Source organism: Gracilinanus agilis, chromosome 4 (genome assembly GCF_016433145.1).
Source record: "Gracilinanus agilis isolate LMUSP501 chromosome 4, AgileGrace, whole genome shotgun sequence".
In the NCBI taxonomy this organism is placed as follows: Eukaryota; Metazoa; Chordata; class Mammalia; order Didelphimorphia; family Didelphidae; genus Gracilinanus; species Gracilinanus agilis.
This window is the reverse complement of record NC_058133.1, coordinates 194,692,585-194,717,465: the sequence shown is the minus strand read 5'-3', so window position 1 is coordinate 194,717,465 and position 24,881 is coordinate 194,692,585. Positions and strand designations below refer to the sequence as shown.

At 46.6% G+C, this 24,881-nt stretch overlaps 2 protein-coding genes across 3 annotated transcripts in view; one reads left to right on the top strand and one right to left on the bottom strand.

Moving 5' to 3' along the window:
* CISD3 (CDGSH iron sulfur domain 3) overlaps positions 1–7,707 on the top strand; it is a 29,483-nt gene extending 21,776 nt beyond the window's left edge. Inside the window, exons 2-3 of the mRNA XM_044675106.1 lie at positions 6,258–6,371; positions 7,186–7,707. Coding sequence (XP_044531041.1) covers positions 6,258–6,371; positions 7,186–7,365 — 294 coding nt within the window. The 3' untranslated portion in view covers positions 7,366–7,707. The remainder of the gene's footprint in view (positions 1–6,257; positions 6,372–7,185) is intronic.
* Positions 7,708–9,710: 2,003 nt separating this feature from the next.
* Positions 9,711–15,683, bottom strand: PCGF2 (polycomb group ring finger 2). 2 transcript variants are annotated; one of them, XM_044672899.1, is made up of 9 exons: positions 15,546–15,683; positions 14,418–14,514; positions 14,037–14,092; positions 13,879–13,929; positions 13,337–13,445; positions 13,030–13,084; positions 12,762–12,860; positions 10,780–10,860; positions 9,711–10,592 (listed from the first exon to the last, which is right to left on the bottom strand). In XM_044672899.1, the coding sequence occupies exons 1-9, from the start codon at positions 15,655–15,657 to the stop codon at positions 10,209–10,211; spliced, it is 1,044 nt and encodes a 347-aa protein (XP_044528834.1). In that variant the 5' UTR covers positions 15,658–15,683; the 3' UTR covers positions 9,711–10,208. The 2 variants fall into 2 exon arrangements, with proteins under 2 accessions (XP_044528834.1, XP_044528835.1); XM_044672900.1 differs by having other exon boundaries at positions 12,762–12,857.
* Positions 15,684–24,881: the final 9,198 nt, after the last annotated feature.

Genomic DNA, 24,881 nt, shown 5'->3' with positions numbered 1-24,881 from the left:
CTTTTCTTCTCAACTCACCTTTAGAACTTTTGCAATCTGGTGTCCTATATCCCTACTCAACTGAAGCTACTATCGAATACTCTTATCAAAGTTACCAATGATCACGTAAGTGCCAAGTCTAATGGCCTTTTCCCAAACCATATCCTCCTTAATCTCCTTATAGCGAGGCTCAGTGAATAGTGTTGGAACAGCCTTCAGTTAGACTTGAGCTTAAATTTGACCTCAGACATTTACTAGCAGGTCACTTAACTTGTATGTTTCTCAACTGTAAAATGGGGATAACAATAAGGCTTAATTCATAGGGTTGTTGTGAGGATCAAATGAAATATTGTAAAAGTACTTGGTACAGTGGCACATAATAGACTGGTTCCCTTCTCCTTCCCTCTCTCCCTTCCCTCCTGGATACTTTCTCCTTTCTGGGCCCCCCCCCTTCTCATCACTGCTCTGTGTTTCTTTTAGTTTTCTTCTTACCTGTCTGACCACTCCTCAGTATCTTTTGCTGGTTCATCATCTATAACATACTCCCTAACTATACATGTTCATCAAGGTTATCTATTACTCTCTTCTCTTCTCTCTATATCTTCTCATTTATTGATATCATGAGTTCCATGTGATTAATCTTTATTCGGATTACTCCCAAATGTATATGCATATCCATCTCTAGCCTAGACTGGATAGTCTTTAAGGTCTCTTCTAGCCCTAGATCTAAGATCCTATGATCCCAGAATAAAGTTTCAGAGGGTTATAAGTAGAATGGAGTGAATGTAAACCAAGAAATTGTTGACCTAAAGGTTAATAGGAAAAACACAGTATTTGCTCAGTGTTTAAAGGTTTCTACGTATGTTATTCTCATTTGATTCTTATGTCACATCTTTGAAGTAGGTATCCCTATATTATTATGCCATTTATACATAGGGAAAGTAAAACTCAGAGGTTAAATGACTTGCCCCAAATGAAAACTTCTTTTCCATTTCACCTAAAAATAAGTGTGTTTGTCCTTCTTTCCCCACTTTGTGTCCATAACTGCTTGAGCTTCCAAATTCTGAAATGTAAATCAATTAAAACCAGAAGGCCCCATGTGTGATAGATTAGATATGAATGACACATAGAATTAAAAGTATTACTTTCAAATGTCATTAGAGTTTCAAGTTGGAATTTCAAATAAGTAGGAAGGATTGGGGTAGATACCAGTGACAGAGACCCAAGTCATGTTATGCAGTCCTTTGTCTCTTCATTCAGATGAACATTAAAGAAGATTAATAAATTCTTGTGAAGTAAAACAAATTTTTAGATAGTAGTGATATAAATTAGATCAATCATATACTTAAAACAAAACACTATTTGGAGTTGATTCTTTCTGAAAAGAAAAGGGAATCAAGCTCAGAAATCAACTCCCTTGGGCAATTTAGCCAGGTTTTAGTCTAAAATCAATAAAATCTTTTCTGAATCATGCATGTGGAAGGTTCTAAATATGCTAAATTACACTGGTGAATAACAAAATGAATTCTCTTGGATAGAAGTTCTCTTCCTTCCTTCCTTCTTTCGTTTCTTCCTTCTTTCCTTCCTTCCTTCCTTCCTTCCTTCCTTCCTTCCTTCCTTCCTTCCTTCCTTCTTTCCTTCCTTCTTTCCTTCCTTCCCCTCTTTCCCTCTACCTCTGTTTCTTTCCTCTCTCTTTTTCCCTCTCTGAGGTTTTCTTTCTTTTTAAAAAAACCCTTACCTTCCATCTTAGAATCAATATTCTGTAATGGTTCTAGGGTAGAAGACCCATAAGGGCTAGGCAACAGGGATGAAATGACTTGCTCATGGTCACACAGCTAGAAAATATCTGAGGCCAGATTTAAACCCAGGACCTCCTATCTCTGGGCCTAGGTCTCAATCCAATGAGCCACCTAGCTGCCCCCTGAGATTTTCTTGGTAAATAAGTTGTTAGTCATTTTCTTCTACAGCTCATTTTACAGATGAAGAAACCAAGGCAAACAGGATTGAGTGACTTGCTCAAGGTCACCCAGCTAGGAAGTGCCAGAGGCTGGATTTGAATTAAACTCAGGTCTTCCTGACTATATTCACGGGCCCTGTTCTCTGTCCACTGCACCACCTAGCTGCTGACCTATATATTGCAAAGAAAGGACTCCATACTCTCCCTGGTTCTGGGGAATGAGTCCCCAGGTCAGTTGATGAAAGTTGAACCAGTTGCCCTTGGGGATTTAGCAGATCTCAGCATTCCCATCTGTATCATGGGTCATAGGGATAATCATTGCTCATTGAATGCCCTGAGGCTTAATTACTGATCTTCTCTGGACCCCAGTGACCCATTTCATATCAATGTAGGGGAATTATCTCTGGCCTCCCAGGGGCAGTGGGTCACACACATTTAATAAGAGAGGAAAATCATAGATTTTCATAGAAGATCATAGGATTACAGGTCTTGTCATGCTTCCCTTGAAGTAGCTTGTAATAATGGCTGGAATCCTGGATTTAGTTAGAAAAAACGCGGATGCAGTTTCCATCTCAGATACATACTCTGCACCTTAGGTTCTTCATCTATAAAAATGAGGATGGTGAAATGCCTGGCTCACAGGGTTTCTGTGATGATGACGATGTTATATAATGCAAATAAAGTATACCTTAAAGCTCTGTATCAGGGGTTCTTGGGCAGCCAGGTGGCACAGGCCTGGAGTCAAGAAGATTTATCTTCATGAGTTCAGATTTGGCTTCACACACTAATTAGCTGGGTGACCCTCGGCAAGTCACTTCATTCTGTTGGTCTCAGTTTCCTCATCTATAAATTATAAACTGGAGGAAGAAATGGCAAACCACTCCAGGATCTTTGCCAAGAAAACCCCAAACAGAGGTATGAAGAGTTGGAAATGACTGGAATGCCTGAACAACAAATGAAAATCAGAGGTTTTTATCCTTTTTGGGGGTGTCAGTGATTCCTTTGACAGGCTAGTAAAGCCTTACTCAGAATATTTTTTCAATTTATGAACTACATAGGAATACAAAAGAAGCCAAAAATAATTTTCAAACTTTTTTTTTAAGTTCATTATGCTGAAATAAATCCATGCACGGGGGGCAGCTAAATGATTCAGGGAATTGAGAGCCAGGCCCAGAGATAGGAGGTCCTGGGTTCAAATATGATCTCAGACAATTCCTAGCTGTGTGACCCTGGGCAAGTCACTTCATCCTCATTGCCTAGCCCTTACCACTCTTCAGCCTTGGAACCAATACATAGTAGTGATTCTAAGGCAGAAGGTAAGGGTTAAAAAACTAACAAACAAATAAATAAATCCGTGCATACCCTTTGACCCAGCAATTACCATTACTACTAGGTCTATATCCCAAAGAGATCAAAAATAGGTGAAAAGGACCTATTTGTTAAAAAATATTTATAGCCACTTTTTTTTTATTGCCAAGAATTGGAAATGGAGGAGATGCCCATCAACTGGGGACTGAGTTGGGATATATGATTGTGATGGAATCTATATACTATATAAGCAATGATGGGCAAGATGATTTCAGGAAAAAAACTAGAGACACTTACATGAACTGATGCAAAATGAAGTAAGCAAAACCAGGAGAACAGTGTACCAAGTAATAGTAATATTTGAATGGCTTAGCTATTCTCAGCAATGCAGTGATCCGACAATGCCAAAGGACTCCTGATAGAAAACACTATCCGCCTCCAGAGAAATAACTGATTGGGGTGGGGGGTTGGGGGGTCCTGAATGTAGATTGAAGCATGCTTTTTTTTTTAACTTTACTTTTCTTAGGTTTGGGGGTTCTGTTTTCTTTTGCAATGTGGCCAATATGGAAATAGGTTTTGCATGACAGCACAGGTATAATCTATATCAAATGTCTTGCCTTCTCAAGGAAAAGGGAGCAGAAAAAGGGAGGTCAAGAATTTGGAACTCAAAATTTTAAAAAAGAAATGTCAAAAATAGCTTTTACATGTAATTGGAAAAAATATAGCAATTTAGAAAAAATTAAGATAAAAAACAAGTTTATGGGCCCCAGGTGAAAATTATATAATAACAATCCTTTAAAACAAATAATTATAGATTGAGAGCCAGGCCTAGAGTTGGGAGGTCCTAGGTTCAAATCTGGCCTCAGACACTTCCTAGTGTGAACCTGAGCAGGTCATTTAACCCCCATTGCCTACCCTTACCACTCTTCTGCCTTGTAACCAATGCACAGTATTGACTCGAAGATGGACGGTAAGAGTTTAAAACATTTTTTAAATTTAATTAATTTTTAAATATTTTTCCCATGGTTACATGATTCATGTTCTTTCCCTCCCCTCTTCCCTTTCCTCAAAACCTTTATTGTTCATGTTTGTGAGAGTAATGTTTTAAAACCAAAACCCCAAATCATATGCCCATATAAACAAGTGATAAATCAGTTTTTTTTTCTGTGTAAAACAAACAATTTTTTTTTAAAACCCTTACCTTCCCTCTTAGAAGCAATACTGTGTTTTGGTTCCAAGGCAGAAGAGTGGTAAGAGCTAGGCCTTCATTGCTTACCTTTTCCAAGTTTGAGTGCCCAGAGGGCAAATTCAAGCTGTCTATGAGCCCATATTTTACTGGAGAGAGTTGTGGGGAAAAGTGCTTGCTTTGTGTGGCTGGACAGAGTGGGGGTGGCATGCAAAAAATGTCCTCTGGCGCTGGGAAGAGGGGGGATTGGAGTAGTTCCCCAGGTGCTGTCTGCACGTGTGCCATGTCTTTGCCAACACTAAGCTAGGCAATGGGGGTTAAGTGACTTGCCCAGGATCACACAGTTAGGAAGTGTCTAAGACCAGATTTGAACCTAGAATCTCTAGGCCTGGCTCTCAATCCACTGAGCCATTCAGCTGCCCCTGGCAAAAAATTTTTGACTTAAATTTTATTTTATTGAGTAATTAAGAAATTTTTTCCATGGTTATGTGATTCATATTCCTTCCCTTCTTTATTCCCACCCCCCCTCCCATAGCAAACGTGCAATTCCACTGGGTTTTACATGTGTCATTGATCAAGACCTATTTGCATATTGTTAATATTTGCACCAGGGTGATCACTTAGAGTCTACATCCCCAATCATATCCCCATCAACCCATGTGATCAAGCAGTTGTTTTTCTTCTGTGTTTCTACTCCCATAGTTCTTTTTCTGGATGTGAAAAGCGTTCTTTCTCATATAAGTCCCTCAGAATTGTCCTGGGTCATGCATTGCTGCTAGTACAGAAGTCCACTACAATCAATTGTGCCACAGTGTATCCGTCTCTGTGTACAATGTTCTCCTGGTTCCGCTCCTTTCACTCTGCATCAATTCCTGGAGGTCGTTCTAGTTCACATGGAATTCCTCCAGTTTATTATTTCTTTGAGCACAATAGTATTCCATCACCAACAGATACCACAATTTGTTCAGCCATTCCCCAATCGAAGGTTATCCCCTCATTTTCCAAATTTTTTTCCACTACAAAGAGCACAGCTATAAATATTTTTGCATAAGTCTTTTTGCTTATGATCTCTTTGGGGTATAAACCCAGCAGTGGTATGACTGGATCAAAGGGCAGATAGTCTTTTAAAGCCCTTTGGGCATAATTCCAAATTGCCCTCCAGAATGGTTGGACCAATTCACAACTCCACCAGCAATGCATTAATGTCCTTATTTTGCCACAAACCCTCCAACATTTATGACTTTTCTTTGCTGTCATGTTAGCCAATCTGCTAGGTATGAGGTGGTACCTCAGAGTTGTTTTGATTGCATTTCTCAAATTATAAGAGATTTAGAACACTTTTTCGTGTGTTTATTGTTAGCTTTGATTTCTTTATCTGAAAATTGCCTGTTCACGTCCCTTGCCCATTTATCAATTGGGGAATGGCTTGTTTTTTTGTACAATTGATTTAGCTCTTTATATATTTGAGTAATTAGACCTTTGTCAGAAGTTTTTGTTATAAAAATTTTTTAAAATTTTGAAAGACTCAGAACCATGACTAAACCTGATTTCAGAGGACCAATGTGAAAATATGCTACCCATCTCCTGACAGTGGGATGATAGACTAATATGAAGAATGAGACACATCTTTTGACGTGGCTATCACAGGAATTCATTATGCTTAATTATGCATATTTGTTTTAAGGTTTTTTCCCCCAGTGGGAGAGTGGTTTGGAAAGGAGAAAAATAAATGAAAAAAACCCTCAATAAATTAAAAGTTTTTTTAAAAAGCCCTGCTTTGTATAAAGATGATTAATTAAGGACTAATTATTCCCCCTTTATCCATAGGGGAAGTGGATTCCAAGAAAGAAGCCATTGATTGCTCAGAAAACCCCCATCAAAGTAGAGCTGAAAGGAGGAAAAAGATATAAGTGGTGTGTGTGTGGCCGAAGTAAGAACCAGGTAGGATTCTCCCTAAGAGTGGGTGTTGGTGACAATTTTCTTTAGCTTCATTCAGCAGCATATATATAGGAATAAAGACAATGAATGGTGGAAGTGATCCAAGATTGAGACTTGGCATGGAAGGGTCAGTGATAAAATAAGGGCACAAGACACTTAAGGGAATAGTAGAGTAAAACTTGTTGACCAAAAGGTCAAAAAAGTGAAAGGAGGAGAGCAGCTGGTACAGAGGGGATGGTCTGGAAAAGAAAGGAATAGAAGGACTGAAGTCATTGTGTGAAGAAAGAACAGGATTAGAGATTACAGGGCAGAAAGAAAAGTGAAATGACAATAGATTGTGGTCAGATAAAGGAATTTCAGAATTAATAAACTTGAAAATAGAAGGGGGGGAAAGAGTGGGTGTTGGGTAGGGGGCATCCCTGGTATCCTGTGGGACCATTCCCCTGGCTGCCCTCTCTCGCTTGGGGCTCCAAGGCTCTTCCACCTTCCCTACCCTAGGAAAACCTTTCTGAAAGTCAGGGGGAAAGGAAGAGGTCACTCCCAAACTGGTCCCATTTTTGTTGGGACCTAACCATCCTAATCTCCCCCTTTCTTACCAATTCCTTTTCCTTCCCCTGCCCTTGAGAATACAACTCAGTCTTCCCAGGGAAGCCATCCCCAGGCACCTTTCCCATCTTGACTTGCTGGATGGCTCCTTTGCGCTGAGTTGGGGTTTCTTTCCCACTCTGCATCTCCCTCTCCATCCCTGCTCAGACTGAGACATCGACCTGCAAACATGGGTCCTGAGTTATGTTTATAACCTTCTTTCTCCCTACAGCCCTTCTGTGATGGCTCCCACCTCTTCCAGAGAACGGGCCTGTTCCCTCTCTGGTTCAAAGTTAAAGAAAACCGTACAGTGTCTCTTTGCACCTGCAAGGCCACGCAGAAACCCCCGTATTGTGATGGCACTCACAAGAGTGACAAAATACAGTGTGCCCAAGTGGGCTCCCCACTCTGATCAGTATCTTACCCTGAAGGCTTGGGTTTGGGCTAGAACAGCTCTTGTGACATGGGAGCCTCCTTCCAGGGCACCTTGGAGGGCTTGCCCATTTCTGAGGACCTGAATGCCACACTGTTCCATCCTCCTGAGTCCCTGATGTTGCTCCACACCTGGATCTGGACTCTGCACACATCTCCTCCAAAGGTGGGAGACAGTGGGTGTCTCCCCCTGGATTTGATCTCCTGACCTGGTTGGTCAGTGTAAGGGTCCCTGGTCCCCTCCCCCACAGCCTAGGACCCAGGAGCGGGTATTCATCCCCATCTGGCACCATTAAAAATACCTAGTAATGGTTTTTCTCAATGTGTTGCTTTTTCTTAATTCTCTAATTTTTTTTTCATTAACATGAGCAGATGAGATCTGTTTCCAGGATCTCTCCCCATTTAAGGTCTTCCTAACAATAGATGTCAGCCTCTCATTTGACATAGGAAGAAACTGAGGCTTGTTAGAATGTATTTTCCTTGGGATGGGGGAACCAAATACTTGTCCGAGTTACATCATTTGGGGTTTTCTTGGCAAAGATACTGGAGTGGTTTACCATTTCCTTCTCCTGCCCACTTTACTGATGAAGAAACTGAGACAAACTGAGTTAAGTGACTTGTCCAAGGTCAAACAGCTGGTAAGTGTTTGAGGTCAAATTTGAATTCAGAAGATGAGTCTTCCTGACTCCAAGGCTTTACTCTAGCCCCTGCAGGAATACTACTTATAATTATAATAATGGTTTCAAGGTCCCCCAACCCTGTCCCCTTTTCCCCATTGGTCAGAGACAATCCCCTATGGCTTAGTCATTGCCACCTCTGGGGACTGTTGGGAGGCCAGGCCAAGAGCATGACGGCGGCCTGGATGGAACAATGAACTTGGGACCTAGTTTTGAACCCCATATGGGCTTCTAGCTAGCTGTGTGACCCCAAGTAAATCTCTTGACCTCTGGGCCTCGATCGCCTCATCTGTAAAATGAGATCAGACCCTAGTGAGGTCCTTTCAGTTCTCCATTTCTAACCAGAGTGCTTTGCAAACCTTATAAAGAAGTTTCTGTAAATTCTCCAGGGATTCCATAGGGGAACAGGGACAGCTGCTCTGATTGATTGTTGAGGGGTTCAGAGGAGACAAGAGCGATGTTAGCTTGAGGTTGGGAAGTGGGTTGAAGGTTAAAAGCCCCCCATTTAATGATGGGATCCCCATTATAAGCCCTCTCCCCACCAAAAAACATACAAAGGCCCAAGGAGAATCTGCAGCATTTATTACAAAGCTGATTAGTCGTACAAACGCCAAGGCAGGGTGGGGGGAAGGAGGGAGGGAACACACAGATCACAGGACCCGCAACAAGGACAGGATGCACACTGACAAAAGCCATTTGGTTGATTGTACCCCTACAGGAGAGTCAGGGATCACTGCCCTGCCTCCTTACCCCATCCCACCTTCTCACTATTTACACTACAGGAGTGACAGGGCCAAGCTGGGGATGCTGGGGGAGAATCAGAGCCCTGTAACTAGTGATACAGCCATCGATGGGGCTGCCCCCCCCCCCCCGCCCCAACACACACAAGGTATCTGCTCAATCTGCAGGGAACAGCCCTGGGGAAAGAGGGACTCTGGGAATCCTACCTTTGTCTTGTGCTTTGAGATCCCCCTTTACATCTGTCCTGAACTCGGGGCCCCTGGGGGGGAGGGGGGCTGCTGACCCTCCCAGGACCCTTTCCCAAGACTGGGGTCAGTGTGCTTGTGTGAGGTTCAAGTGCCCTCTTCACACAAAGTCCCAAATGTGGACTTCATTTGCAGCCTCAGTTAACCCCCGCCTGCAAAAGGGGAATGGGGAGTGGGGGGAAGGGGAAGTGTGTCCACACTGGCAAAACTTCCAGGTGGTTCGGTTCAGGAGCTTCCAATACCCCTTTTCCTGCCCCTGCTCTCCCCTAATTCTCTCCTTCAGCAAGATTAATGCCAAAAAAGGGCCCAAACAAAAGGAAAAATAATCTAATCTATGCACAGAAGCTACTAGGCTGGGAGAGGGGAGGAAGGGGAGAGGTGAGGAGATGACTGACCCCACACCTCTCCAAGCCTCCCCCCTCAGAACCGAAGGACAAACCGCATTTGCAAAAGGCACTGTCTGAGAAATGCTCCCAACATTATGCACAGGGGTGGGCGGGAGCCATGAAGGACGGATGAGAGGAGAAGCTGCGAGCTCTCCCCACCTTCTTCCCCACCCCTTCCTCCCCTCCCCAGCCTCACCCCATCCCTAGAGGCCACCTCAGACCACAGGCAGCTTCCGATCCCCGGGGAGGCAGGGGCTCTCCTCGAAGGACCCGGGTCTACCTAGAGCTCTGAGGGCCTGGAGGAGGGGAGCCCCAAACGGAACCAGATCCGCCCCTCTGCCCATTCCTTACAGAGAGGGGAGAGCAGGAAGCCGGGGCAGAGCCAACCCCAAAGACCCTCATTCTCTTCCCCTTTCCGCCTCAAGTGTTCCATGGAAAAGGGGAAAGAGCCAGAGTAGTCATGCAGTTCCCTTAAAAATGAATGAAGAAAACCCAAACGCACAGATCCGCACCCGCACCGGCACACACATACATGTAAGGTCTCTGTTTCCTGCAGCTTTTAAATTAATCTGGCTGGTCCATAGAAAATAAGTATGTATATTTGGCTTTTCCTATGTACATATATATATAGATATAGATAGATTTATTTATAAAACCCAACCCCTGCCCCTCTACCCCCGAGGGTGAGGTAGAGAGCGCATGGGTCCAGGAGGGCAGAGGAGAAATCAAGAAAAAGAGGGAAGGGTGGAGAGGTGAGGCTGCCCAAACAGGGCCTCAGGTCAAGGGGGGCACTGGGGTACCATTGACAGTCATCTTGCGCCCCCTGCTGGTAGATGGCGGTGTCTGCAGGCAGTTCGAGGTGCCGCCGTTGGTGGCGGTGGCGGTGGCGGTGCCCCCTGGTGCAGAGGAGGGACTGGGAGAGGCTGGGTGGGTGGCCGTGGGCCCGTGGGAACTGGGGGAGCCGTGGGAAGGAGTGGCTGGGCTGGGCAGGGAGGAGGAGGTGGCGGGCAGGGTGGCGGGGCTGGGGGCCTTGTCGCTGACCGACTCGCACTCTGAAGCCCCGCTGGTGTTGGTGCCTTCTGAAGGGGCCGGCGCAGAAGGCAGCGGGAGCCGCTTGCAGGTCGGCTGGACTCGGTACTTGAGGGGGAGAGGGCCGTTCTGCAGGGGCCGGGGAGAGGATCCGGGAGAGACAGGCAAGGAAGGGGACAGTCAGGGGCAAAAGACCCGTCTGCCGCAGGCCTCACCCCGAGAACATGGGCAAAAGGAAGAACTGGGCTCAGGTGGAGAGGATCAGCCCAGCCCTGCCTGCCTCCACCCCACGCTCCCCCCCATCCCCAAGGCTCACCCGTCGCCAGGGGTAAATGTAAGCGATGTCCATGAGGGTGTAGTACTCCTTCAAAGGCTCGTCTTCATACAGCACCTCCACCTGGGGAAAGGACACCCCTCCCGTGAGGGAGAGATGGAGGGGAAAACGGCATGAATGTTGAGGTGGGCTCTTTAGAAGTTCACTAGTCTTTCCCTCAGGAGGAACGAGGGAAAAGGTAGCTTAGAATCAGCATCTCTGGGGGTGGCGAGGTGGTACTGTGGAAAGAGCCAGGTCTAGAGATGAGAGGTCCTGGGTTCCAATCTGGCCTCAGACACTTCCTAGTTGTGGGACCTTGGGCAAGTCTCTTAAACCCCCAGTGCCTAACCCTTACTGCTTTTCTGCCTTAGAACCAATAATAAAGTGAGGAAGGGTTTAAAAAAGAATGAGCATCTCTGAGTTTAAATGAACCTCAGAGTGAGGTCACTCATTCTACCTTTTTTTTTTTTTAAAACCCTTGCCTTCTGTCTGGAACAATACTGTATATTGGTTCCAAGGCAGAAGAGCGGTAAGGTTAGGCAATGGAGGCTAAGTAACATGCCCAGGGTCACACAGCTATTTGAACCCAAGACCTTCTGTCTGTAGGCCTGGCTCTCAGTCCACTGAGCCACCTAGCTGTTCCCATTCTACCTTCTTTTTAAAAATATTTTTAATTGGGGCAGCTGGGTAGCTCAGTGGATTGAGGGTCAGGCCTAGAGACAGGAGGTCCTGGGTTCAGATCTAGCCTCAGACACTTCCCAGCTGTGTGACCCTGGGCAAGTCACTTGACCCCCATTGCCCACACTTACCACTCTTCCACCTAGGAAAAAAATTTTTTTTTGATTATTAGGAAGGCACATTTGATTTTTGATGTTTCTTTGGTGGAACCCAAATTTGCCTCTCACATCACTCCTAGTTTTGCTGTTTAGGAGCCTCTTCCACAGGCTGGCCCTTTAAATTTACTTGAAGACAGCCATCGGGACCATATTCCTGCCAGGCATCCATCTCTTTTCTAGGTTAAATGACACCCCCAAGGTTCCTTCAAATAATCAACCTACCTACTTACCTACCCACCCACTCACTTCTCTTCCCCTCTCTCTCTCCCTCTCTCTCTCCCTCTCTCTCCCTGTCTCTCTCTCTCTCTCTCTCTCCCTGTCTCTCTCTCTCTCTCTCTCTCTCTCTCTCTCTCTCTTCCCCCTTTCTAAAGCCCCCTACCTTCTCTCTTAGAATCAATACTAAGTTCCAAAGCAGAAGAGCAGTAAGGGCTGGGCAAAGGGGGTTAAGTGACTTGCCCAGGGTCACACAACTAGGAAGAGTCTGAGGCCAGATTTGAACCCAGGTACTCCAGGCCTGGGGCTCTATCATCCACGGAGCCACCCAGCTGCCCCTTCCTGTTAAATTTCATTCTATTAGATTTGGTCCCATCATTTTTAGTGATCATTATCTTGTTGGCTCCTGACTCATCACCAGCTGTATTGATGAAACAAGATGAAAAATGCTGAATACACAGAGGTCAGGGCAGGATCCTATGGCATTCCACTAGGTGCTTCCCTATGGGCTGACACGGGTACCTACCATCCTTGGGTTCCCTCCCCAGTTATCGACACCTCTTTGCAATCTGTCTCTTATCTTGTTTACTAAGACCTTGCTAAAAGCAAACTTGGTTTTACTGCTTTCAAAATAGCCATCCCTTCTCACAGAGTCCAGGGCAGAGTCTCTGAACACACAGAAGATTCCCAAATCAGGTGTCCATCATTTTATCCTTGGCCAGCCCCTCCTAGAGTATCTTTGTCACCCCAGCCCTCCTCTAGGGGTATCAATAAGCACCATGGAAGGTCCTCAAACTTGGAGCAAGGTTAGGAAGAACAGAGGGACTAGGAAAAGCCAACAGGGTCAACCAGGCTGGAGAAAAGAGGGAAACAGGTATGAACCTGCCCAGAGCATCCATCACGGGATCCTGGGGGCTCCCAATGCCACCAACTCACTTTATACTTGCTGGGCACATCCATCTTATTCCGGAGAAACTTGGCCAAGTGCATGACTGTCATGGCTGCTGGGCATCGAAGGAACCGTACCCCTGTCTTCTAGGGGGGAAGGGAGGGCATAGAAGGGTTCAAGGGAGGGGGAGGGAAAAGAACAACACTGCAGTCCACTCCACTGACTACCCACCACCTACCTGAATCCCTTTTCTTCCCTCCCCAATCCCACACTCCCTCCTCTTTTTCCCGTTCCCTTTCTGCCTCTAGGACTCACTTTCTCTTTGTCCCCGTCCCCATTCTCCAGGGCGCCCTTCTTCTCTTCCCTGTCCCTGTTGGGGGAAGGAATGAAGCCAGGAAATCCCAGGAGAGGGAGGAGGTCCCTTCCCAACCCCAACCTGGCCCTGCCCAGGGATGCTAATTACCAGAAACACTCCCACCCCGAGTTGAAAAATCCCACTGATAAGGGGGAGAATGAAGACACTCCAAGAAGGAGCAGGGAAAAAGCCCCCATGCCCAGGTGGGTATCTTGACCTATTCCAACTTCCAGGTCCCCCAGAGCAGAGCAGGGGCAAGGGACTTGCCTGACACCCTCGTAAAATTCAATGGAGAGGCTGACGATTTCATCATCACTCAGAGCCCCCTTCTCCTGTTCTAGGACCTCACCTCGGTCTTCGTTGGAGCCATTGGGAACTATGGGGGGAAGGATAGGTGGGGAGGAGGGATCCTCAGCCTCGGTGGGAGAAGGAAGGGGGCCCACGCTTGCCACTCCTCCCCATTTGCCCAAACTCATTTTAATTCACCAAATAGCTAAGCACCAATTCTGTGCAGACACAGGGTTAGGCGCCGGGAACACGGAGGCCAAAACGAGAAGAGTCCCTGCCCTCGGAGAGCTAGCTTACATTCTGCTGGAGCACCCAGGGCTCTGGACTTGCCAACTCAACAGGTCTCCTTTCTTGGCAGGCATACTCAGCCCAGTGTGGGGAAGGACCAAGCCCAAGTCATGCCGTGGTGGGGACGGGGTCTTGGTGGGGAATTAGGGAGAGAGAGAGATTTCTGACACATACACACGTGGGCTTCCTCTTCCCCACCCTTCCCCAGCCCAGGACCGAGGGGAAACATTCACCTTCGGTGAGGGGGTAGGCGGCATAAAAATCTCGACGACGTTTCATCTCATCTGGAAGAGAAGAGAAGCTTGCCGTGAGCAAGGTGAGGCGCGCAGGGACAGTCAAGGAATAGGGGAGGTGGGGGATCGAGGAAGGAGGAAATGAGGACGGCCGTTACCTTTAAAAAGTCCGGGGACTAGTTTATAGACGATGTCTTGAAGGGTTTTGTCTGACCTGGAAAAGATGCCACAAGTGGATTCAGGGACCTCAACATCAAGGGCCACGGAAGCCCCTTTTTTGATGCCACTCATCTTCCGTGGGCTTCACACGCTCGGTCCTTGTGTCTTAAATGACAGCTCCCACCCCAGGAATGTATTCCTCACCAGTATAAGTTCTTTCCTGATTCACCCCCTCCCACAGAGGGTCCCCTGGACAAAAAAGAAAAGTGACCAGGCAAGGAAGGGCAGGCAGGGCAAAGCATCAGGAAGAAAGAAGAACCCTGGGCAGGAGACTGGAAGGGAGGGGATGTCGTCCCCTGTGGCCACCTCCGGCTCCCCACCTGATGCTCAGCAGCGGACGTGTTTTATGCACTTGTACGTCACACATGGGACAGTATTTGTTGGTCTCCAAGTATCGGACAATGCAGGTTTTGCAGACTGGGGAAGGAAGGCAGAGGGAGGTTAGGAAGATACCTGTATACCCCTGGCGTCAGTAACTGGCATAGCCCACAGCCAACTCATCTTCTATGCCTTCTGGATTAACTTTTCCTTCCCATGTATGGGATGAGGTGAGCAAGGAGAAAGGGAGAGCTTGGCTAACATATTCTTCTTTCCTCCTCAGGAACTCAAAGACTAAAACCAGGTGTTGGTCTAAAATGTGATCCAGGGGGCAGCTGGGTAGCTCAGTGGATTGAGAGTCAGGCCCAGAGATGGGAGGTCCTAGGTTCAAATGTGACCTCGGACACTTCCCAGCTGTGTGACCCTGGGCAAGTCACTTGACCCCCATTGCCTACCCTTACCACTCTTCTGCCTTGGAACCAATGCACAGTATTGACTCCAAGACAGAAGGTAAGGATTTAAAAAATAAATAAAATAAAATGTGGTCCAGTGGAAAATGCCCTGGAGAGATGGTGGACAGAGTTGACGAAGTCACTCCTTCCAGGAAGCCTTCCTTGATGAACTCCCCTTTCTCCTTAATCCCCTCCTTCCCATGATGGGCTGAAAGCTACTTTATTCACATCTATAGTTTGCCCTACTCATCAGTGTCTCTGTCTCGGCTTTGGCCATCTTGGAATCTGGTGAATCATAAGAAGTTCCCTCAGGCCAAACCCAGTGGAATAGATATAGGAAGGCACCTCAGACACCATGAAGTCTACATTTCAATGCCCCTTAATTTACAGATGAGGAAGCTGAGGCCCAGGGAGGGGAAGAAGAGACATGCCCAGGTGGCTGCTGAGCAGAGCCCTCATTCAGACCTGGAGCCTCCGGGCCTCTGCCTCTTTCCACTATCCCGAATCACTTCTGGATTAAAGCTAGATGTCCCCAAGGGCCTAAGACTGTGTCTCTCCCATGAGACTGAAGGCGGAAACTAAGCCCGGGACCACCCCACTCTCCAAGCCCCTGGCACAGACGGCTCACCCAGAGGGAGAGGGGTTCGTCTTCCTCCCCCATCCCTGTCCCCCACTTACAGGAATGCAGACATTCTACAATGGTGGTGGCATCGATGAAGTATCCCCCACACAGGGCACACATGAGATGGGGGTTGAGCTCCGTGATCTTGATTCGAGTTGTTCTATGCATGATGCCGGGCTAACGGCGTGGGAGCACCGTCCTGGAACACGGAGCCAGAAGAGACTCTAGAAGGCAGGAAGAGGGAATCTCAGGTCTCTGGGGCCAGACGGCGAGACGAGAGGAAGAGCTCAGGGGGTAAGATGGAAGAGAAACGAAGAGCGCAGGAAGGCCCTCGGAAGTCTTTCTGGGGATCCCTGTTCAGAGCAATCTGACTCGGCTTCCCCTTGTTTCAACGTGTCAGATCTCTTCTGGCTGAGGCGACTGTGTCTCAGTGAGGTGTTCAACAACAGAAACACACACACGGACACATAAACAATCACACACACATACATATATGCAGGCGTGATTACGCATACATGAATGGATACGCTGGGGTGTGTATGTGCATAGCAGTCCTCTCTGCTCCTCAGTTTGGATTTGACAAGTTTCCGTTATCTTGAGTTCCGGGGAAGGAGGGAGGCAGGAAAGGAGCGAGCCAGGACACAATTCAAGGCCACGTGGAGGCCGGGGTCAGACCCCGGTGCTTGAGGGTTGTGCAATTGGAAATCACGTACCTTTGAACTACACTACCCAGGAGCCCTGAGTAATGTAGTTCAAAGGTACGTGATTTCCAGTTACCCAGGCTATACAGATGGAAGACAGACAGACACACAGGCTGGCAGCTGGGTGAGCAGAGCAGGACAAAGGCCTCCTCTCTCTGTGCCCACAGGTCGGCTCTCAGCCTCGACCATGTCAGTTCTGCTTTCACTGGGAGGGTTCTTTTTTTGTGTGTGTTTTAGAGGGGACAGGAGCAATAAAGTTAATATAGCTGTTAAAAGTTAAAGCAAAGGGCCACTAGGTGACTCAATGGATAAGAGAACCAGTTCTCAAGATGGGAGGTCAAATCTGGCCTCAGACACTTCCTAGCTGGGTGACCCTGGGCAAGTCACTTCACCCCCATTGCCTAGCCCTGACTGCTCTTCTGCCTTAGAACCAATTCACAGTATTGATTAAGATGGAAGGTAAGGGTTTAAAAATAAAAAGATAAAAATAAAAAAGTTAAAGCAAAGGGCCACTAGGTGACTCAATGGATAAGAGAACAGTTCTGGAGATGGGAGGTCCTGGGTTCAATTCTAGCTTCAGACACTTTCTACCTATATGCGCCAGGGAAGTCACTTCATCCACGTTGCCTTGCCCTTAATGTTCTTCTGCCTTGGAATCCATATGGGTTTAAAGAAATAAATACTTTTAAAAAAATAGTTAAATATGGAAATAGATCTTGATCAATGACACATGTAAAACCCAGAGGAACTGCGTGTTGACAATAGAAGGGGGTGGGAGGAGGGGAGGGAAAGAACATGAATCATGTAACCATGGAAAAATTTTATTAATTAATCAATAAAAAATAAATAAAAATAGTTAAAGCAAGAACTGTCTTTTGGGATTTGGTACTATCTGAGGTTTCAGCTACCTAGAGTAGGTCGTGGAAAGCATCCCCTTAGATATGGGACCCTACCCTATATATTTGGAAGGAAACTTAGATCACTGTTTTAAAGGCTGAAGAGACTTCTGAGACCACCTAATTTAACCTTCATTTTACAGAGAAGGAAACTGAGGTCCAGAAGAGCAAATGATTTGTCCAAGGTCTCATAGGTAGTAGCAGAATCAGGACAGGAACCTAAATGAATTGATACCAAATTCAGTATTCCATGTAATATCAGCTTCAGTCAACAGACTGAACAATCTGACTTAAGGTTTGCCACGTTTTTCAGTCTCCTCTCCTAGCTCCTGTTTTTGCACGAAACCTGTCCCCCATTCCACACCGCCCTCTCTCTGGCAGATGCCTTTCTCAGAGGCCCTGCCCTCTCCTCTCCCTTCCTTTTTTCCCCTACTTATGTTCCTTTTTGTTCCTTCTGTCCCTTCCCAGCCCTGTTCCAGACTTCCTTTCTACCAGAAAATTTTGCTGATTGCATACTCTGGTTCTACTCCTTCCATCCTCTTGGGCCCCAGTCCTCTGCCCTAATGGCCACAGCTTATTTCTTTGTACCCATATTCCTTTCTGCATCCTGGATGCATGGTTCCCACCCCACCCCACCAACAGACAAGTAGCTCTCTGCAGGCAGAAGATTATGTTTTTCTCTTTTGCCCCCTGTATTATCAGCCAGTGCCAAACATGAGGCCCTACAGGTAAACAGGGCAGGGGGGCAGGGAGGCAGCGACAGGTGGGCAAAAACCACAACCACCTGTGTGCTCCAAGTTTCCTTCTATATGGGCAGTAGTCACCAATACTACCCCCTAAAAAAAAAAAAACAACTTACACTTCCCACCAATGAATGTTCTTCTCCCCTTACATCTCTCCAGGCAAGCAGCACAGCTATGGCCAGCATCCACAGGGGATGCCCTCACCCCAGGATAGGTAGGGGCAATAATAATGTCCAGGAGCTAGACCTGGGTTCTAATCCTGACTATACAACCAGTCACATAGAGAAATATATAATTATGTAATAATAATAATGAGAAATAATTCATATAGGCTACTTAATCATTTGTTAAATGGAATTAAAAAGAGGGGCAGCAAGGCCCAAAGATATTCAAATGTCCTCCCAAGGCTAAGGTTCTAGGATTCTCTCTCAAAGGTGAGTTCAGCCCAGATGGTGGTGGTGGGGTGTCAAAGTCTCAAGCTCCTTAGGTTCGAGTGATAACATATATGTATAACCCAGTGAAATTGCTTGTCAACTCTGGGAGGGGGGAGGGAGAAAACATGAATCATGTAACTATGGAAAAAATAATTTAAAAAAAAGTCTCAAGCTCGAGATCTCCTCATTTGTTTTCTTTTCCCTTCTGAAATCACATCTCAAATGTGAACAGGAGAAAACCACCCAACCCCTGCCCTAAGACCTATTGTATAAGGTCAGAATTGGGTGTGGGTAGCCCTCGTAGGCGTCATCCCCTCCATATCCCTTACTGTTGCTCCCCAGCCCTTCATGTTCTCCCCCAAATCAGGAAAGATTTCTAAAACCATAGCATTTGGTTTTTTAGGGCAAGACATTCACAGCCAGGATCAGGGGTTTCTATAGAGACTCCAAAGATGAGTTTGGCCAGCGCCCAAGGAGCAAAGAGAGAGCCAAAGGGGAAAATATACAGCCAGAGAGGGCCAGAGACAAAGAGATGGAGAGAGATATAAAGTCAGAAAATAAGAGACACACGCTCAGGGAAACACTGAGCCATGAAGAGACACAGAAAAAGACATGTGCAACACCCACAATCACACACACAGGGAAAGATAGACAGATACACAGACATTCACAGGGACATACAGACATACACACCAGGGTGCAGATACTTAGACATGGATAGATGGACACACACACACACACACACACACACACACACACACACACACACACGATAACATTCATTCAGAAGCAAAAACACGCATAAGTATCAGGGGTTAAAGAAACAGGACACAAGGTATTCCCAGGTCCCAGATTGACATCTGTCTTTCTTCCTTTCCTGATTCACAGGAAACCATCACAGATTAAAAACTGGAAGGGATCTTAGAAGCATCTTGGCTGTTTGACCATTTCTATAGTAACTCCATTCCTGGCAAGTTAGCTACATATTAATTTCTAAGATCACAGGATTAAAGATTTACATTTGGAAGGAAAACCGGAGTTCCTTCTCATCGTTGTCATGTTCTCGACTTTTGTGAGTGTTAGGAACTCCTTTGGCAATTTGTAAAATCTTGGACCCTTTTCCAGAATGTTGTTTTTCTCTCTTCCTTCCTTCCTTCCTTCCTTCCTTCCTTCCTTCCTTCCTTCCTTCCTTCCTTCCTTCCTTCCCCCTTTTAAACCCTTAACTTCTGACCATTCTAAGACAAAAGAGTGGCAAGGGCAAGGCAATTGAGGTTAAATGACTTGCCTAGGGTCACCCAACTAGAAAGTGTCTGAAATCAGTTTTGAATCCAGGTCCTCCTGAATCCAGGTCTGGTGCTCTCTCTACTGTGCTAGCTAGCTGCAACTGGAATGATGTTTTTCCTTAAAATTCATAGTTGAAGAAAATGCTAAATTTAAGGTCAGCAAAAGTAAAGATATAATCTTCTTCCCATTCAAGTTTATAAACCTGAAATCTATTCATAGATACCCCCCACACACACCTCCTGCCAGGTCCATGGACTCCATGTTAAGAACCTCTGTTCTCTATCTAACCCTTTAGTTTTACATTTGAAGAAATTGAGGTGCTTTGAGATAAAGTGATTTGCCCACTGAGAAGTGAAGTTGGGTCCCTTGACTTCAAATCTAGAACCCTTTCAACTGCCTCTTGACAAGCCTTCATCTAGTCTTCAGAGAGATAAAATAAACTCTCCATGTCTACCTCTGTCTGTGTTGATATCTGCCCCTATGTTGGGTGTGAATGGGAGTGGTAGTTACCTGAAGAGCTGGGGGGCTGGTAACCCTTTGGGGCCAGGGCTGCCATCATCATTATCTTACTCATGCTCCAACTTCCACAGGTTTCCCTTCCCTTACACACAAATCTACAGACTCCTCACACCAACGCAGCCACCTCATTCACACACTTGCTATGTTTCCAAAACAACAGACTCTTGCCTTAAATGCACAAATAGAGGTAGTTACAGTCAAGGCAGGCGCACTAACATTTAAGCTGAGGACTCCTAGGCTCAGAAGTGACCAAGAGACATGGTAGAGTCAGCCAGACTGATCCTCTGAAGCAAAAGCAAAAGCGGGCTCTTGGATTGTTAACACGACTCCTCTTCTTCCCCTCGAAGAACATTTGTGCTTCCACTGTGGTCTTATCCTCCTCCTCCGAGGCTAGAAGATGCACCCACTTTCCCATCAGGTCCCCTGTCCCTCCCAACCAGAGGGACCTCAGACTTACCTATGGGGAAGGGGGGAGTTAAGGGATGCTGATTGGTTCCCTCACCTGATTTCCATGGTTACCTGCAGAGCCCTGCAGGCAGGATGCCAAGAGCTACAGTAAACAGGAGCCTTTATTAGTATTAGTGCCTTTAGCACTGCCCCCACCCCACCTCTGGGCCTCAGGGTCCCCACCCACCTGACACCCAATCTCTCCCCTGATGCCAATAGGATGGGTGTATGGGGGAAGAGGGAGAGTTGGGGCCAGGATTGGGGAAAAGAGGAAAGAGAGGTACCATGACTAAAATTGCAGACATTGACAGTCTTACCAGGGAAGAGACAGAAGCACTGATGTGGAAAAAAGGAGAAAATGAAAAGATAAGGATTCACAGAAAGCTCTATAAGTCAAACCCAGAAGACCTAGCTCAGAAATGGAATGTCAGTGAAGAACCACTGCTCCTTTGAACCCCTGCTCCGTAAAAAGAAGAAGGGCTCTCTCTGCCCTTTCCCCAAATCAGACCATCTACTCCAAGGCCCTGGACTTTCCATACCATTCCCTTCTCCTTTTCCACTCTCAAATGTCTTTCTTCTGATCTAAAGTTCACAAGAATAAAAGTTCCCCAGCTCCACCAATCTCTCTTGTTTTCAATCTTTTTCAAAATTTTCTCAAGAAACTTTGGGCATCAACAATGTTCAGAATTACCATTCAGGTGCTGACAGACAGTTAAATTCTCCCCTCCTTTCACCCTGACTTCTTTTCTCCAATGAAAATCATTCCAATTGCCTGCCCCAGAGATGTCTCAAAGTCTCGGAAGAGGACCCTCAAGGTCATACAAGCTACCATACAAGGTCATGACCAGAAGGGACCTAAAGGGGACACAGACCTCCCAAGGGGTTGAGATAGATAGATTTCAGGGGATCGATGAACTTCATGGTGGGGGGGCAGGAAGGCATCTTCATTTTCATTATCTTTTGGTTTCCTCCCTAATCTATATATTCTATTTTATGCACTCAAAAATATTACTTCTGAGAAAGGAGCCCTAGGTTTCAACAAGCTGCCCAAGAAATCCACGATTCAAAAAAGTTTCAGAATCCATGATCTTGTCCTACCGCCTTCACCCTACAAAGGAAGAGACTGGGACTTAGAAAGGGACTTGACCAAGATCATGCAACTAGTACACAGCAGACAGAAGAAGCAAACCCAGGTACTTTGGCTCTTAGTCCAGGGCTCTTAAAGAGTTTATAATCATTCCCCTCCCTTCCTACCCTACCTAATAATCCCAGTGGGTCTAGAATGGGAGATAGACGGTACCACCTGCAAGTGAGGGAATGAGAGAGGTAACCTCTCTGAGGTTCCTGTGGGTGGAAACCCTAAAGTCCATCAAGGTTCCAAGACAACTTTCGTGGCTAGAGTTTACACAGCACTCTAAGGCTTGCAAAACACTTTCTTTACATGTTATCTCATCTGAACGTCATTCAAAATCCTGTGAGACAGGTACTATTATTATCATCCCTATTTTGTAGATGAGGAAACTGAGGCTAAAAAAGGCGAAGGACTTGCCCAAGTACACCAACAGCTATATACCTTTTTTGTAAACCTTTACCTTCTGTCTGTGTATTGGTTCCAAGGCAGAAGAGAAGTAAGGGCTAGCCAAAGAGTTAAGTGACTTGCCCAACTAGGAAGTCTTTGAGGCCAAATTTGTTCATTGCTTTTTAAAATACTCATATCTAGGGGTAAGGAAGGCAGGTTCAAGGTCAATCTCCAATTTTTCTCCACCTCATCCATTCTCAAGGTCATATGCCAAGCAAGAGGGCAAAGGGAAGACCGGACAGAAGCCCAAGGTCTGCTCCATTACACTCTTCTCTGTTGCCATGCAGATATAGTACTTTACTTATCTATTCTAAGATTGGATTATTGAAGCATTCTATTTCCTGTCCTGTTAATCTGAGCAAACTATATTTCTTGTGAATGTCAATTTTATTGGCAAATAGTTGTAGTTATCTGTTCTACCTAGAGGTCTGTCTTGGAGAGATAATCAGTCCCTAATCAGTTTTTCCTTCGATACTGGGCAGAAGCAATATGGAATCTCCACGTAATATGGAAAAGAAATCCATTCCCTAGCACTACTGGCCATCACTGCCTGTGGTACAGAAAGAGGAAGCCCTTGACTTCTTAGTCCCTTGACTCTCCTATAATTCCCTTATTCCTTTCTACCACAGCCCAGCCCTTTGGCTGCCTGGCAGACTGTTGTTGACTGTTGTCCTGGCTCCCAATCCTTCCAATTTTTCAGTGCTAGCTGCCTTTTGGCCATCGTGTCAGTAGACATCCAGGGAACCCCCTAGAAAGGTGCCAAACCCAAGAGACACAACAGAGGGTAGCACCAGACAAAGACCCATCACAGAGACAGAATCAGACCCAAAGCCAAACACAAAGCCAGACACACTCGATCATATTCCCTCTTTTTCTCTCACATGCACATGGAGACATGGTCAGATATACATTTGGCCAGAGACACAGAACCAGACACACCCACACACACTGAGCCAGGCACACCGACTTGCCAGATGAATGCATTGCACACCCATCCACTCCCTCCTCAGCAAGGGTCTACACACACAGAACCTGACATCCATACACTATAACCAGAAATACATATACACACTAACCTTTTGTGCACTCCTCCTCCAAACCCAAGGCAAGTTGTAACACAAATCTCTCCTCAACAAAAGAAACTATATTCTCTCACACACACACCCCCATCCCTGGGGAAACAGAACCTTAGAAAGGGAAAGGCACTTGCCCAGAAAACCCTTCACATCTGGCCACACCAACATAGTAATCCTTCTATGTTCTGTTTCCTCCTGTTTCCATAAGGACAGCCTCACCATCCCGAATCTTTCCTTAGCCCCCAGGGAGGAAGCTTCACCTTGGACAGAGCCTTCTTGCTTTCAGGAGGAGGTAAGGAGGGAGGGAGAGAGAGAGAGAGAGAAAGAGGGGGGGGGGAGAAGAGACACACGCGCACGCACACGCTTTTTCTTTAGTAACGGAATGAACCCCTACTTCATTCTCTTCTTCAATCCCTTTTCACCTTCCCCTCCTACCACCCACTGACCTTACCCCCACCCCAACAGGTCAGAAGGGGAAAGTTACATCAATGTCATTTTTCTGCTGCCTCCCCGCAAAATCACAATTTAGAATAGGGGCCTAGGGAAAGATGTGGGGAACACGAGGAAGGAATGAGGCACAGAATTACAGAGAAGACCCTGGGGGAGACCCTGGGAGGGCTCCAGAAGCCCCTCGGAGGCAGACATAAAAAAGACAACACAGAGTACAACTCTAAGAACACCCGTAAGAGACAGACCGTCCCAGAAAAAGAGAGTCAGAGAAAAAGACAAAGACCCTGAAAGAATGGGAGGAGGAAAGCAAAGACCCAACACTTTCTATAATATTTATGGATAATTTTTACACCATCCCTACTCTCTTACGCCCCCTGCCCCTACAACCAGAGCAAGTCCCAAGCTCAAATGGGGAGATGGGGGGCATTTTTGGATTTACAGTAAAGGGTGTGGGGTAAGTGCTGGGCTTGTCCCACTGCTCGCCGCGCCGGAGGCAAAAGATTGGGGGGGGGGTACTGGAGGAAGCCCCAGGCTCCAGCCCTGGAGTGGGGGAGGGGCCAGCCCTCCAGACCCCTCCCCTCTACCACAACCGACGGAAAATATCGCGATAAGTAACCCCCTTTCCCTCCCCCCCAAGCCCTTAGCTATGGGGCCTCAGTTTTGGGGTGACCGCCTCCTCCTCCCTGGAGTCAAACTTTCTGCGGAGCCCGTGGAAGGAGTGTCTCATAGGCAGAGGATGGACACTGGTACCTTTTCTTTGGGGGGAAGGGAAGTAGAAGCCACTATATTGGGGGGCACCCTATGGTAAAAGATACTGAGACCCGAGCAGAATTTTAAGAGCCATTCCTCCTATTCTCTCCTCCAGTCCAGTGAGAACCAGGGAGCACCCCCCCACCAACTCCTCGAATATCCCTGATGCCTGGGGTCCAGCGTGGGAGGGGGATAGGGTGAGCGCCCCCTCCTCCAGTTATGAAGCTACGGATGCCGGGGGATCTTAGTGCCTCTGAAACTAGAGGGAAGGGTCGAGGGGACGAAGACCCCCCCCAAACAGCCCCCAAGGTTCCCATGCCCCTCCACTCCATCCCAAAGGCAGAGGATTGGGGTGGGGGGGGCTGCGGTATAAAAAGGTGGAGGTGGTCGAAGAGAAGGGGGGGGAGATGGCAAGTCGTTTAAAAGGGGGGGAGGGAATCCGCTTCGGCCATCTTGGAAGCAAAGGAAAGGAAAAAAGAGAAAAGGGGAGAAAGAAAGGCAGACGGGGCGGGC